Raw genomic sequence first — 16,207 nt, 5'->3', positions numbered from 1 at the left:
GCCTTTTCTTTCAGTGCTATGCTATATGAATGTTTTTGTCATGTAGTTTCCTGCTGTTTCGGTTTTACTGTAGTGGTTACAAACATCCTATAATGTTCACCAAATGCCTTTCCATATACTGTACACATATGTCATGGGATATTTTCTCAGTTTCTCTTTTCCTATTTGTTGTTCTATTGGTATATGTTATATTTGAACTTTTCTAAGTTATGTTTTTTAAAATGTTGCTAGAGAGTTTAATGACAGTGTAACCCAGTTAGTATCCTATGTGGGAAGATATTCATGAATGCTTGTTCCTGTGCTGGAAATTTCATTAAATAACATTCAACAGTATTCCATCATTTTGCCGAAAGCATGACAGTTAATTCTCTCACTGTCTTCACCATATTCCCTAATTGCTTACAGTATATAGGCACAGGCATATTTCTTGGTTGCGTCTGAGAGAATGTCTGTCTCATACAGAGTCAATGTATCTATCAATTGACAGGTCACGTATTATAAACAGTAATAATGCTATTAAAGTAAAGAAGGAACAGTCTGCAGCAATGTGCATTTTTTGTTTTAACAGCGACTACATCTCCTACATCAACAAGTCATTCAACAACATCCACAAATTTGCCAAGTAAGTGAGAGTGTTTTTCTTTTTCTTTTTTTTTTGGATATGTTAGTATTGCAAAGTTTTTTTTATTTAGCCTTATTACTTGTGAAAGTATTTTCAACCTTCCAATTTTTGAAGCCACTATTTCTGATTAGTTTTGTGTTAATATAGAATGCACCATGGTAGAATTAGGTTCATAGCTACAACTAACTTTGGATTTACTGGATTGACCTAAATTCCCTCTAAGACTGAATTATACATTTTAGCATTAATGTACAGAAGTGACCATTCCTGTGTTTTCTGTTATTCACTTCGATATTCTAAGATTTTTCCAGTCTTTCTGCTCATTTTGAAGGGTAATATGCAACCTTTAAAAAAGTTGTAATGCAAGAATTAAGTAAAAAACATGAAAGCATGTTCTGGATTTTAATTCTTCAAATGTATTTAATTAAAGTAAATTATCTTTATTATGATAACTGCCTCATATTGAATTAAATCAATTGTTAATTTTAAAAGTTTTTCATTCTGTTATTGGCATTTATTTCAAACCTGTCAAGTGGGGATTTTGTTATGAAGTTTTAATGAATCTAACAATAGTGGATTTATTACTTTTGACTACTTTAAAATTTGGGCCTATAAGTCATTATTTTCCAAACATTTTTTTGAGGGAGAATTTTTTGTTTTAGGAAAAACTGAACATTATTGGGGCGGCACGGTGGCGCAGTGGGTAGCGCTGCTGCCTCGCAATTGGGTGACCTGGGGACCCGGGTTTGCTTCCCGGGTCCTCCCTGCGTGGAGATTGCATGTTCTTCCCGTGTCTGCGTGGGTTTCCTCTGGGCGCTCCGGTTTCCTCCCACAGTCCAAAGACATGCTGGTTAGGTGGATTGGCAATTCTAAATTGGCCCTAGTGTATGGTGGGTGTGTTTGTGTGTGTCCTGTGGTGGGTTGGCACCCTGCCCGGGATTGGTTCCTGCCTTGTGCCCCATGTTGGCTGGGATTGGCTCCAGCAGACCCCTGTGTTCAGATTCAGCGGGTTGGAAAATGGATGGTTGGATGAACATTATTGCCGAGTTCTTGTGTAGGCTTTTTCACATAAAGTTGATAAGGTTCAGTTGCAACTCCTTTTTCAATGTTAAAGGCAAAACATCATTCAGTACTGTATTATATAGTTTTTTAGTCATACACTTTCCTACTTTTTTGACTTTTCAATTATGGTAAAAAAAATTGTAGAAAGTTCTCCAAATTCCTTTTCATATCTTATACATATGCAAGTTGGGGATAGGAAAGTGTGCCATTTTCTGTTTTACTGTTTGTCATTATATAGCCACATGGTATATTAGCACCTATGCCTTAGATTTGAGTGATAGTATAAGTCACTTTACTTAGAGAGTTGGAAAATATGTATGAACGTTTCTTCTTGTATTTGAACTCTCTCCAAGTAACATTTATTAGGCTACCAACATTTTACAGAAAGTGCTACAATTGATTCTATCACTGCTAGCGGTATGTTGCCTTACTGCTTACAATATGACATCACATGCATGTTTCTTCCATGTGTTTCTTCAAATACAATCATTATTGCATGCAGAGTAGATGTATCCATCAATTGACAAATCACTTATTATAACCATGAATGATGCTAATGAAGTGAAGGAGGCCAAGTCTACAGAAATGTGCATTTTTTTACAGCAACTGTATCTACTATATCACAAAGTACTTCAGCAACATCCACAACTGCTTCAAGTAAGTAACAATGTATTTCTCTTTTTTATTTGTAATGTCAACATTTCAAGATTATTAAATTGTATCTTCTTGGTAGTTGAAATGTTTACCATCTTTCATTTTCTGAAGCCACTAATTAGTTTTGTGTTACTATGGAATGTATCTTGGTAGGATTAAGTACATAGTTTGAACTATGAGCGGGTGATTCCACACACTGATTCTTATGCACATTTGCGAGTGTCGCTTGTTTGAAGAAAGCCAGTAAGAGCCTCACAAGCTCTTGTCACCACTTTAAGCCAATTTCTTATGTACAAAGGTGTTCAAGGCACAAATCCTGATCTGTAATACTGCACGTTATTTTGTTTTAACAGCAAGTTCGATTTCTATAACGACAACTGATTCAACATCATCCACAGCTTTGTCAAGTAAGTGATAATGAAGTTTCATACTTTTTTTGAATCTCAGCACTTCAAGAGTAATAAATCTGTCCACAACTGCTTCAAGTAAGTAACAATATATTTCTTTTAAAAAATTTTTTTTTGCAATATCAATATTTAAAGATTATTAAAATGTATCTTCTTGGTAGCTGAAATGTTTACCATCTTTCATTTTCTGAAGCCACTAATTAGTTTCATGTTACTATGGAATTTATGTTGGTAGGATTAAGTACAATGTTGGAACTAAGAGCTAGCGATGTCGCACATTGATTCTTATGCACATTCGCGAGTGTCACTTGTTTCAAGAAAACCATTAAGAGCCTCACATGCTCTTCTCACAACTGTAAGCCCCTTCCCAGGTAGAGAGGCGTTTGAGACACGAACCCTGATCTGTAATATTGGCCGTGTTTTTCTTTTAACAGCAAGTTTGACTTCTACATCGACAAGTGGTTCAACAGCATCCACAACTTTGTCAAGTAAGTGACAATGAAGTTTCATATGTTTTTGAAATTCAGTATTTCAAGAGTAATAAATTTGTTGTCATTCCATCTACAAGTATTTTTATGCGTTATTTTCCAGAACCTACTTTTTCTATTTAGTTTTCTGTTGATTTAGAGTAACTCTTTGTAGAACCAAATGTAAAGTAATAACATTGGACTGAAACTCCTTCTCCTTGTAAAATAAAATGGCACATTTTATGGGGGAAAGTCTGAAGTGAACGTGTTTGTCATTGCACCTGTGATAGAATGACTGAATATCTGAAGTGGTATCCAGCGTTTCTCTTCATTTTACTGAGCTGAATGTTGGATCCAGAATTGTATCAAATCAAATAAGCACACTATGTTCATCAAACTAATTACATCATCTTGAATTAAAACATTTGTTAATCTCTTTGGAGATTTTTTTTTGCTCTGTATGGGTTTCTATTCCAAAATATGAGATGGAGATTACTTTTACAAAGTTTTCACAGATCTTACAATGAGGAAGTGTATTTTAATGTGCCTTTTGAATACACTGGCATGGATTAATAGTACTTTTTGAATACATTAGTTAGTTATATGTTAGTTGATTATCATTTAGTTGTCATTCCTTTTCCTGTGTCAGATTTGCCTTTTCTTTCAGTGCTATGCTATATGAATGTTTTTGTCATGTAGTTTCCTGCTGTTTCAGTTTTACTGTAGTGGTTACAAACATCCTATAATGTTCTCCAAATGCCTTTCCATATACTGTACACATATGTCATGGGATATTTTCTCAGTTTTTCATTTCCTATTTGTTGTTCTTTTGGTATATGTTATATTTAAACTTTTCTAAGTTATGCTTTTTAAAATGTTGCTAGAGAGTTTAATGACAGTGTAACCCAGTTAGTATCCTATGTGGGAAGATATTCATGAATGCTTATTCCTGTGCTGGAAATTTCATTAAATAACATTCAACAGTATTCCATCATTTTGCCGAAAGCATGACAGTTAATTCTCTCACTGTCTTCACCATATTCCCTAATTGCTTACAGTGTATAGGCACAGGCATATTTCTTGGTTGCGTCTGAGAGAATGTCTGTCTCATACAGAGTCAATGTATCTATCAATTGACAGGTCACTTATTATAAACAGTAATAATGCTATTAAAGTAAAGAAGGAACAGTCTGCAGCAATGTGCATTTTTTGTTTTAACAGCGACTACATCTCCTACATCAACAAGTCACTCAACAACATCCACAAATTTGCCAAGTAAGTGAAAATGTTTTTCTTTTTCTTTTTTTCGGATATGTTAGTATTGCAATTTTTTTTTTATTTAGCCTTATTACTTGTGAAAGTATTTGTAACCTTCCAATTTTTGAAGCCACTATTTCTGATTAGTTTTGTGTTAATATAGAATGCACCTTGGTAGAATTAGGTTCATAGCTGCAACTAACTTTGGATTTACTGGATTGACCTAAATTCCCTCTAACACTGAATTATACATTTTAACATTAATGTACAGAAGTGACCATTCCTGTGTTTTCTGTTATTCACTTCAATATTCTAAGATTTTTCCAGTCTTTCAGCTCGTTTTGAAGGGTAATATGCAACCTTTAAAAAAGTTGTGATGCGAGAATTAGGTAAAAAACATGAAAGCATGTTCTGGATTTTAATTCTTCAAATGTATTTAATTAAAGTGAATTATTTTTATTATGATAACTACCTCATATTGAATTAAATCAATTGTTAATCTTAAAAGTTTTTCATTCTGTTATTGGCATTTATTTCAAACCTATCAGCTGGGCATTTTTTTATGAAGTTTTAATGAATCTAATAATAGTGGATTTATTACTTTTGACTACTTTAAAATTTGGTCCCATAAGTCATTATTTTCCAAACATTTTTTTGAGGGAGAATTTTTTGTTTTAGGAAAAACTGAACATTATTGCCGAGTTCTTGTATAGGCTTTTTCACATAAAGTTGATCAGGTTCAGTTGCAACTCCTTTGTCAGTGTTAAAGGCAAATCATCATTCAGTACTGTACTATATAGTTTTTTAGTCATACACTTTCCTACTTTTTTGACTTTTAAATTATGGTATAAAAAATTGTAGAAAGTTCTCCAAATTCCTTTTCATATCTTATACATATGCAAGTGGGGGATAGGAAAGTGTGCCTTTTTCTGTTTTACTGTTTGTCATTATATAGCCACATGGTATATTAGCACCTATGCCTTAGATTTGAGTGATAGTATAAGTCACTTTATTTAGAGAGTTGGAAAATATGTATGAACGTTTCTTCTTGTATTTGAAATCTCTCCAAGTAACATTTATTAGGCTACCAACATTTTACAGAAAGTGCTACAATTGATTCTATCACTGCTAGCGGTATCTTGCCTTACTGCTTACAATATGACATCACATGCATGTTTCTTTCATGTGTTTCTTCAAATACAATCATTATTGCATGCAGAGTAGATGTATCCATCAATTGACAAATCACTTATTATAAACAAGATTGATGCTAATGAACTGAAGGAGGCCAAGTCTACAGCAATGTGCATTTTTTTGTTTTACAGCAACTGTATCACCTATATCACAAAGTACTTCAGCAACATCCACAACTGCTTCAAGTAAGTAACAATGTATTTCTTTTTTTTATTTGTAGTGTCAACATTTCAAGATTATTAAATTGTATCTTCTTGGTAGTTGAAATGTTTACCATCTTTCATTTTCTGAAGCCACTAATTAGTTTTGTGTTACTATGGAATGTATGTTGGTAGGATTAAGTACATAGTTTGAACTATGAGCGGGTGATGTCACACACTGTTTCTTACGCACATTTGCGAGTGTCACTTGTTTGAAGAAAGCCAGTAAGAGCCTCACAAGCTTTTGTCACCACTTTAAGCCCCTCTCTTATGTACAAAGGTGTTCAAGGCACAAATCCTGATCTGTAATACTGCACGTTATTTTGTTTTAACAGCAAGTTCGACTTCTATAACGACAACTGATTCAACAACATCCACAGCTTTGTCAAGTAAGTGATAATAAAGTTTCATACTTTTTTTGAATCTCAGCACTTCAAGAGTGATAAATCTGTCCACAACTACTTCAAGTAAGTAACAATATATTTCTTTTTTAAAATTTTTTTTTTGCAATATCAACATTTAAAAATTATTAAAATGTATCTTCTTGGTAGCTGAAATGTTTACCATGTTTCATTTTCTGAACCCACTAATTAGTTTTGTGTTATTATGGAATTTATCTTGGTAGGATTAAGTACAATGTTGGTACTAAGAGCTAGCGATGTCACACATTGATTCTTATACACATTCGCGAGTGTCACTTGTTTCAAGAAAACCATTAAGAACCTCACATGCTCTTGTCACAACTGTAAGCCCCTTCCTATGTAGAGAGGCGTTTGAGACATGAACCCTGATCTGTAATATTGGCCGTGTTTTTCTTTTAACAGCAAGTATGACTTCTACATCGACAAGTGGTTCAACAGCATCCACAACTTTGTCAAGTAAGTGACAATGAAGTTTCATATCTTTTTTGAAAGTCAGTATTTCAAGAGTAATAAATTTGTTGTTATTCCGTCTACAAGTATTTTTATGCGTTATTTTCCATAACCTACTTTTCTATTTAATTTTCTGTTGATTTAGAGTGACTCTTGGTAGAACCAAATGTAAAGTAATAACATTGGACTAAAACTCCTTCTCCGTGTAAAATAAAATGGCACATTTTATGGGGGAAAGTCTGAAGTGAACGTGTTTGTCATTGCACCTGTGATAGAATGACTGAATATCTGAAGTGGTATCCAGCGTTTCTCTTCATTTTACTGGGCTGAATGTTGGATCCAGAAATGTATCAAATTAAATAAGCACACTATGTTCATCAAACTAATCACATCATCTTGAATTGAAACATTTGTTAATCTCTTTGGAGTTTTCTTTGTGCTCTGTATGGGTCTCTATTCCAATATATGAGATGGAGATTACTTTTACAAAGTTTTCACAGATCTTACAATGAGGAAGTGTATTTTAATGTGCCTTTTGTATACACTGGCATGGATTAATAATACTTTTTGAATACATTAGTTAGTTATATGTTAGTTTATTATCATTTAGTTGTCATTCCTTTTCCAGTGTCAGATTTGCCTTTTCTTTCCGTGCTATGCTATATGAATGTTTCTGTCATGTAGTTTCCTGCTGTTTCAGTTTTACTGTAACAACAACAATAACAACATTTATTTATATAGCACATTTTCATACAAAAAGTAGCTCAAAGTGCTTTACATAATGAAGAAAAGAAAAATAAAAGACAAAATAAGAAATTAAATTAAGGCAACATTAGTTAACATAGAAAAGAAGTAAGGTCCGATGGCCAGGGTGGACAGAAAAAAAAAAAAAAAACTCCAGAAAGCTTGAGAAAAAAATAAAATGTGTAGGGGTTCCAGGCCACGAGACCGCCCAGTTCCCTCTGGGCATTCTACCTAACATAAATGAAATAGTCCTCTTTGTAGTTAGGGTTCTCACGGAGTCACTTGATGCTGATGGTCATACAGAGTTCTGGCTTTTAATCCATCCATCATTTTTGGAACATCATGGTACTTAGAGTAGCCACCACCAAAAGGACACCGGAAAAGGAAACCGAAGAGAGAGTAGGGGTTAGTACAGATTTTAGAGCCACCATGAATGGTTATTATATTGAATTGGATATACAGAGTATCAGGATTAAATTACAGTGAAGTTATGAGAAGGCCATGTTAAAGTAATGTGTTTTCAGTAGTTTTTTAAAGTGCTCCACTGTATTAGCCTGGCGAATTCCTACTGGCAGGCTATTCCAGATTTTAGGTGCAGAACAGCAGAAGGCCACCTCACCACTTCTTTTAAGTTTTGTTCTTGGAATTCTAAGGAGACACTCAGTTGAGGATCTGAGGTTGCGATTTGGAATATAAGATGTCAGACATTCCGATATATAGAATGGGGCGAGATTATTTAAGGCTTTATAAACCATAAGCAAAATTTTAAAGTCAATCCTGAATGACACAGGTAACCCGTGTAGTGACGTCAAAACTGAAGAGATGTGCTCGGATTTTCTTTTCCGGGTTAGGATTCCAGCAGCTGCATTCTGCACTAATTGCAAACGATTTATGTCTTTTTTGGGTAGTCCTGAGAGGAGTGCGTTACAGTAATCTAGTCGACTGAAAACAAACGCATGAACTAATTTCTCAGCATCTTTCAATGATATAAGAGGTCTAACTTTTGCTATGTTTCTTAAGTGAAAAACTGCTGTCCTAGTGATCTGATTAATATGCGATTTAAAATTTAGATTACAGTCAACAGTTACCCCTAAGTTTTTTACATCCGTTTTGACTTTTAATCCTAATGCTTCCAGTTTATTTCTAATAGCCTCATTGTATCCATTATTGCTAATTACCAAGATTTCGGTTTTCTCTTTATTTAACTTGAGAAAGTTACTATTCATCCATTCTGAAATACAAGTCAGACATTGTGTTAGTGAATCAAGAGATTCGGGGTCATCAGGAGCTATTGATAAATACAGCTGTGTGTCATCAGCATAGCTGTGGTAGCTCACGTTGTGCCCTGCAATAATCTGACCTAACGGAAGCATATAGATTGAGAAGAGCAGCAGACCCAGGATAGAGCCTTGTGGAACACCATATAGGATATGATGTGTCTTTGAGTTGTAATTACCACAACTAACAAAGAATTTTCTCCCTGCCAGGTAGGATTCAAACCAATTTAAGACACTGCCAGAGAGGCCCACCCATTGACAAAGGCGATTCTTAAGAATATTATGATCAATGGTGTCAAATGCGGCACTCAGATCTAAGAGGATGAGAACAGATAAATGGCCTCTGTCTGCATTTACCCGCAAGTCATTTACTACTTTAACGAGTGCAGTTTCTGTGCTGTGATTTGTTCTAAAACCTGACTGAAATTTATCAAGAATAGCAGGTTTATTGAGGTGCTCATTTAACTGCATAATGACTGCCTTCTCCAGAATTTTACTTAAGAAAGTCAGGTTAGAGATGGGTCTATAATTTTCAAGAGCAGAGGGGTCGAGGTTATTTTTCTTAAGTAGGGGTTTAACTACAGCAGTCTTAAGACAGTCTGGGAAGACCCCCGTATCTAATGACGAATTTACTATGTCAAGAACATTATCAATTAGCACGCCCTGTACTTCTTTGAAAAAATTTGTTGGTATTGGGTCAAGGGCGCAGGTGGAGGGTTTCATTTGAGAAATTATTTAATGTAAATCAGGTAAATCTATCCTAGTGAAACAGTTCAATTTGTTTATAATGGAATACTGGGGTTTAGGAGGATCCTTAGTGTTGGGGAGATATACTATGTTATTTCGAATATCATTAATTTTTTGATTGAAAAATACAGCGATAGCCTCACAGGTTTTACTTGAAGTACTTAGGATGCATTCCTTTGAGTTACCTGGGTTTAACAGACGATCCATTGTTGAGAATAAGACTCTGGGATTACTAGCATTGTTATTTACAACCTTAAATCAGAAAAAGTTGGGACAGTGTGGAAAATGTGAATAAAAAAATAAAGCAGTAATTTACAAATTTCCCTTAACTTTTATTTCATTGCAGACAGTATGAACACAAGATAATTCATGTTTTGTTTTGTCAACATCATTTGATTTGTTAATAAACATCCATTCTTGCCATTCAGGCTTGCAACACATTCCAAAAAAAGTTGGGATGGGGGCAATTAAGGGGTAGTAATGAGGTATAATAACTAAATAATGATGTGATTTGAAACTGGTGATGTTAACAGGTGATTGCAATCATGATTCGGTACAAAAGCAGCATCGAGGAAAGGCCTACTCCTTTAGGAGCAAAGATGGGCAGAGGATCGCCAGTTTGCCACCACGTGCGGGCAAAAATCTTTGAAATGATGAAGAAAAACGTTTCTCAAAGACAGATAGGAGGAGATTTAGGCATTTCTCCCTCTACAGTGCATAACATAGTGAAAAGAATCAGGGAATCTGGAGAAATTACCGTGCGCAAAGGCCAAGGGCGCAAGCCTAAACTGAATGGCCGTGATCTCCGAGCCCTCAGACGGCACTGCATTAAAAACCGTCATTCATCAATAAATGATATAACTGCGTGGGCTCAGGACTACTTCAGGAAGTCACTCTCAAGCACTACAGTACGTAGTTACATTAGGAAATGCCAGCTAAAACTGTATTGTGCCAAAAGGAAGCCCTACATAAATAGTGTCTAGAAGCGCCGTCGACTTCTCTGGGCTCGGAGGCATCTGGGATGGTCCATTGTGCAGTGGAAACGTGTATTGTGGTCAGACGAATCGGTTTTTCACATCTTTTTTGGAAGAAATGGACGCCGTGTGCTGCGGACCAAAGAGGAAAAGGACCATCCAGACTGTTACCAGATACAAGTCCAAAAGCCAGGGTCTGTCACGGTATGGGGTTGTGTCAGTGCCTTCGGCAAAGGTAACTTGCACTTCTGCGATGGCACCATCAATGCTGAGAAGTATATCTCAGTTTTGGAGGAACAAATGCTGCTTTCAAGATGACGTCTTTTCCAGGGACGCCCATGCTTATTTCAGCAAGACAATGCCAAACCACATACTGCGCGCATAACAAAGGCATGGCTGCGTAAGTCGAGGGTGCGGATGCTTGACTGGCCTGTCTGCAGCCCTGATTTGTGTCCTATAGAGAATGTTTGGCGCATTTTGAAACGAAAAATGCGTCAACGAAGACCCCGTTTGCGCACCTAAAACGTTGTTTGCAGGAAGAATAGGACACACTAACACCTGCAACACTTAGTCACTTGATTTCTTCAATGCCTAAACGTCTTTTAAGTGTTGTTAAAAGACAGGGGAACTGTACAAAGTGGGAAATGCTGTACTGTCCCAACATTTTTTGAAATGTGTTGCAAGCCTAAATGGCAAGAATGGATATTTATTTACAAATCAAATGATGTTGACAAAAAAAAACATGAATTATTTTGTGTTCATACTGTCTGCAATGAAATAAAATTTGAGGTGAATTTATAACTTGCTTTTTTCTTTTTTTATTCACATTTTCCACACTGTCCCAACTTTTTCTGATTTGGGGTTGTATAATCTTAGAGAAATAGCAGCGCCTCTCAAGACGGACTGTGTTATTGTATTCTGTTATTGTAACTTTTAATATTTCATAGTGGATAGTTAGTTTAATCTTCCTCCATTTACGCTCAGCTCTACGGCATGCTCTCTTTAAATCAGACACTCTTCCATGGTATAACAATGCAAGAAGATTTTTTAACTGTCTTTTCAGGTGCAACTATGTCAACAGCAGCTCTTACCTTAGTATTAAATCTTTCCACCTTACTATTTACATTATTCTCGCTATTACAGTTGGCACTATAAACGGACTGATTGCTTAGAATGTTTGTAAGTTTTAAAGCTGCTGATGAGTCAAAGAAGCGTTTTTGAACAATATGCTTCTCATGAGTGTTTTCTATCATTATTTCTATATTAAAAAGTAGAAGAAAACGGTCTGATAGACCAATATCAATGACCTGCTTTATATCAACTTTTAGTCCTTAAGTAATCACTAAGTCTAACGTATGACCCGCTTTATGTGTAGGCTGATTAACGAGCTGTCTCAAATCAAAAGAGTCAAGGAGGTTCATAAATTCTTTTACTTTTTGGTCACACTGATTATCTATATGAAAATTAAAGTCGCCGACTATTAAGAGTGTGTCATAGTTCGTAATTAAAATTGACATTAAGTCAGAAAATTCCTCAAAAAAAGGTTACAAACATCCTATAATGTTCTTCAAATGCCTTTCCATATACTGTACACATATGTCATGGGATATTTTCTCAGTTTCTCTTTTTTCTATTTGTTGTTCTATTGGAATATATTATATTTGATCTTTTCAAATTTATGCTTTTTAAAATGTTGCTACAGAGTTTAATGACAGTGTAACCCAGTTAGAATCCTATGTGGGAAGATATTCATGAATGCTTATTCCTGTGTTGGAAATTTCATTAAATAACATTCAACAGTATTCCATCATTTTGTCGAAAGCATGACAGTTAATTCTCTCACTGTCTTCACCATATTCCCTAATTGCTTACAGTATATAGGCACAGGCATATTTCTTGGTTGCGTCTGAGAGAATGTCTGTCTCATACAGAGTCAATGTATCTATCAATTGACAGGTCACTTATTATAAACAGTAATAATGCTATTAAAGTAAAGAAGGAACAGTCTGCAGCAATGTGCATTTTTTGTTTTAACAGCAACTGCATCTCCTACATCAGCAAGTCATTCAACAACATCCACAAATTTGCCAAGTAAGTGAGAGTGTTTTTCTTTTTTTTTTTTTTTTGGATACGTTAGTATTGCAAATTTTTTTTTATTTAGCCTTATTACTTGTGAAAGTATTTTCAACCTTCCAATTTATGAAGCCACTATTTCTGATTAGTTTTGTGTTAATATAGAATGCACCTTGGTAGAATTAGGTTCATAGCTACAACTAACTTTGGATAACTGTTGTAAGTCGCTCTGGATAAGAGCGTCTGCTAAATGTTGTAAATGTAAATGTAAAATTTACTGGATTGACCTAAATTCCCTCTAACACTGAATTATACATTTTAACATTAATGTACAGAAGTGACCATTCCTGTGTTTTCTGTTATTCACTTCAATATTCTAAGAATATTCCAGTCTTTCTGCTCGTTTTGAAGGGTAATATGCAACCTTTAAAAAAGTTGTGATGCGAGAATTAGGTAAAAAACATGAAAGCATGTTCTGGATTTTAATTCTTCAAATGTATTTAATTAAAGTAAATTATCTTTATTATGATAACTGCCTCATATTGAATTAAATCAATTGTTAATCTTAAAAGTTTTTCATTCTGTTATTGGCATTTATTTCAAACCTATCAGGTGGGGATTTTGTTATGAAGTTTTAATGAATCTAACAATAGTGGATTTATTATTTTTGACTACTTTAAAATTTGGGCCTATAAGTCATTATTTTCCAAACATTTTTTTGAGGGAGAATTTTTTGTTTTAGGAAAAACTGAACATTATTACCGAGTTCTTGTGTAGGCTTTTTCAGATAAAGTTGATAATGTTCAGTTGCAATTCCTTTTTCAATGTTAAAGGCAATTGATCGTTCAGTATTGTACTATATAGTTTTTTAGTCATACACTTTCCTACTTTTTTGACTTTTCAATTATGGTAAAAAAAATTGTAGAAAGTTCTCCAAATTCCTTTTCATATCTTATACATATGCAAGTTGGGGAGAGGAAAGTGTGCCATTTTCTGTTTTACTGTTTGTCATTATATAGCCACATGGTATATTAGCACCTATGCCTTAGATTTGAGTGATAGTATAAGTCACTTTATTTAGAGAGTTGGAAAATATGTACGAACGTTTATTCTTGTATTTGAAATCTCCCCAAGTAACATTTATTAGTCTACCAACATTTTACAAAAAGTGCTCCAATTGATTCTATCACTGCTAGCGGTATGTTGCCTTACTGCTTACAATATGACATCACATGCATGTTTCTTCCATGTGTTTCATCAAATACAATCATTATTGCATGCAGATTAGATGTATCCATCAATTGACAAATCATTTATTATAACCATGAATAATGCTAATGAAGTGAAGGAGGCCAAGTCTACAGCAATGTGCATTTTTTTGTTTTACAGCAAGTGTATCTCCTACATCACAAAGTACTTCACCAACATCCACAACTGCTTCAAGTAAGTAACAATGTATTTCTCTTTTTTATTTGCAATGTCAACATCTCAATATTATTAATTTGTATCTTCTTGGTAGTTGAAATGTTTACCATCTTTCATTTTCTGAAGCCACTAATTAGTTTTGTATTACTATGGAATGTATCTTGGTAGGATTCAGTACATAGTTTGAACTATGAGCCGGTGATGTCACACACTGATTCTTATGCACATTTGCGAGTGTCGCTTGTTTGAAGAAAGCCAGTAAGAGCCTCACAAGCTCTTGCCACCATTTTAAGTTCTTTTCTTATGTACAAAGGTGTTCAAGGCACAAATCCTGATCTGTAATACTGCCAGTTTATTTTGTTTTAACAGCAAGTTCGACTTCTATAACGACAACTGATTCAACAACATCCACAGCTTTGTCAAGTAAGTGATAATGAAGTTTCATACTTTTTATTGAATCTCAGCACTTCAAGAGTAATAAATCTGTCCACAACTGCTTCAAGTAAGTAACAATGTATTTCTTTTTTATATTTTTTTGCAATATCAACATTTAAAGATTATTAAATTGTATCTCCTTGGTAGCTGAAATGTTTACCATCTTTCAGTTTCTGAACCCACTAATTAGTTTTGTGTTACTATGGAATTTATCTTGGTAGGATTAAGTACAATGTTTGAACTAAGAGCTAGCGATGTCACACATTGATTCTTACACACAATCGCAAGTGTCACTTGTTTCAAGAAAACCATTAAGAGCCTCACATGCTCTTGTCACAACTGTAAGCCCCTTCCCATGTAGACAGGCGTTCGAGACACGAACCCTGATCTGTAATATTGGCCGTGTTTTTCTTTTCACAGCAAGTATGACTTCTACATCGACAAGTGGTTCAACAGCATCCACAACTTTGTCAAGTAAGTGACAATGAAGTTTCATATATTTTGAAAGTCAGTATTTCAAGAGTAATAAATTTGTTGTTATTCTGTCTGCAAGTATTTTTATGCGTTATTTTCCAGAACCTACTTTTTCTATTTAGTTTTCCGTTGATTTAGAGTAACTCTTTGTAGAACCAAATGTAAAGTAATAACATTGGACTGAAACTCCTTCTCCGTGTAAAATAAAATGGCACATTTTATGGGGGAAAGTCTCAAGTGAACGTGTTTGTCATTGCACCTGTGATAGAATGACTCAATATCTGAAGTGGTATCCAGCATTTCTCTTCATTTTATTTGGCTGAATGTTCGATCCAGAAATGTATCTAATTAAATAAGCACACAATGTTCATCAAACTAATTACATCATCTTGAATTAAAACATTTGTTAATCTCTTTGGAGATTTTTTTTGTGCTCTGCATGGGTCTCTATTCCAAAATATGAGATGGAGATTACTTTTACAAAGTTTTCACAGATCTTACAATGAGGAAGTGTATTTTAATGTGTTAGTAGTGCACTTTTTTTTTTTTTTATTTAGCCTTATTACTTGTGAAAGTATTTTCAACCTTCCAATTTTTGAAGCCACTATTTCTGATTAGTTTTGTGTTAATATAGAATGCACCTTGATAGAATTAGGTTCATTGCTAGAACTAACTTTGGATTTACTGGATTGACCTAGATTCCCTCGAAGACTGAATTATACATTTTAACATTAATGTACAGAAGTGACTTTTCCTGTGTTTTCTGTTATTCACTTCGATATTTTAAGGTTTTTCCAGTCTTTCTGCTCGTTTTGAAGGGTAATATGCAACCTTTAAAAAAGTCGTGATGCAAGAATTAGGTAAAAAAAATGAAAGCATGTTCTGGATTTTAATTCTTCAAATGTATTTAATTTAAAAAGTAAATTATCTTTATTATGATAACTGCCTCATTTTGAATTAAATCAATTGTTAATCTTAAAGATTTTCATTCTGTTATTGGCATTTATTTCAAACCTATCAGGTGGGGATTTTTTTTATAGTTTTAATGAATCTAACAATAAAGAAGTGAATTTATTACTTTTGACTACTTTAAAATTTGGGCCCATAAGTCGTTATTTTGCAAACATTTTTCTGAGGGAGACTTTTTTGTTTTAGGAAAAACTGAACATTATTACCGAGTTCTTGTGTAGACTTTTTCACATAAAGTTGATCAGGTTCAGTTGCAATTCCTTTTTCAATGTTAAAGGAAAATCATCATTCAGTACTATACTATACAGTTTTTAGTCATACACTTTCCTACTTTTTTGACTTTTAAATTATGGT

General features: G+C 34.3%; 1 protein-coding gene and 1 long non-coding RNA gene across 2 annotated transcripts in view; both read left to right on the top strand.

The window, feature by feature from the left end:
* The window catches only part of ptprjb.1 (protein tyrosine phosphatase receptor type Jb, tandem duplicate 1), a 111,792-nt gene that overhangs the window by 56,506 nt on the left and 39,079 nt on the right, over nucleotides 1-16,207 (top strand). Inside the window, exons 24-29 of the mRNA XM_051923414.1 lie at nucleotides 569-622; nucleotides 2,288-2,341; nucleotides 2,692-2,745; nucleotides 3,180-3,233; nucleotides 4,434-4,487; nucleotides 5,795-5,848. Coding sequence (XP_051779374.1) covers nucleotides 569-622; nucleotides 2,288-2,341; nucleotides 2,692-2,745; nucleotides 3,180-3,233; nucleotides 4,434-4,487; nucleotides 5,795-5,848 — 324 coding nt within the window. The remainder of the gene's footprint in view (nucleotides 1-568; nucleotides 623-2,287; nucleotides 2,342-2,691; nucleotides 2,746-3,179; nucleotides 3,234-4,433; nucleotides 4,488-5,794; nucleotides 5,849-16,207) is intronic.
* On the top strand, nucleotides 6,693-14,389 carry LOC127526783 (uncharacterized). Its single transcript, XR_007934217.1, has 4 exons — nucleotides 6,693-6,741; nucleotides 12,515-12,568; nucleotides 13,940-13,993; nucleotides 14,345-14,389. It is a non-coding gene; the product is annotated as an uncharacterized LOC127526783 (long non-coding RNA).

The sequence above is a fragment of the Erpetoichthys calabaricus genome, chromosome 2 (genome assembly GCF_900747795.2).
Source record: "Erpetoichthys calabaricus chromosome 2, fErpCal1.3, whole genome shotgun sequence".
Classification (NCBI taxonomy): domain Eukaryota; kingdom Metazoa; phylum Chordata; class Cladistia; order Polypteriformes; family Polypteridae; genus Erpetoichthys; species Erpetoichthys calabaricus.
Note: the sequence above shows the minus strand (reverse complement) of the source record. Positions and strands in the feature narration are given on the sequence as shown.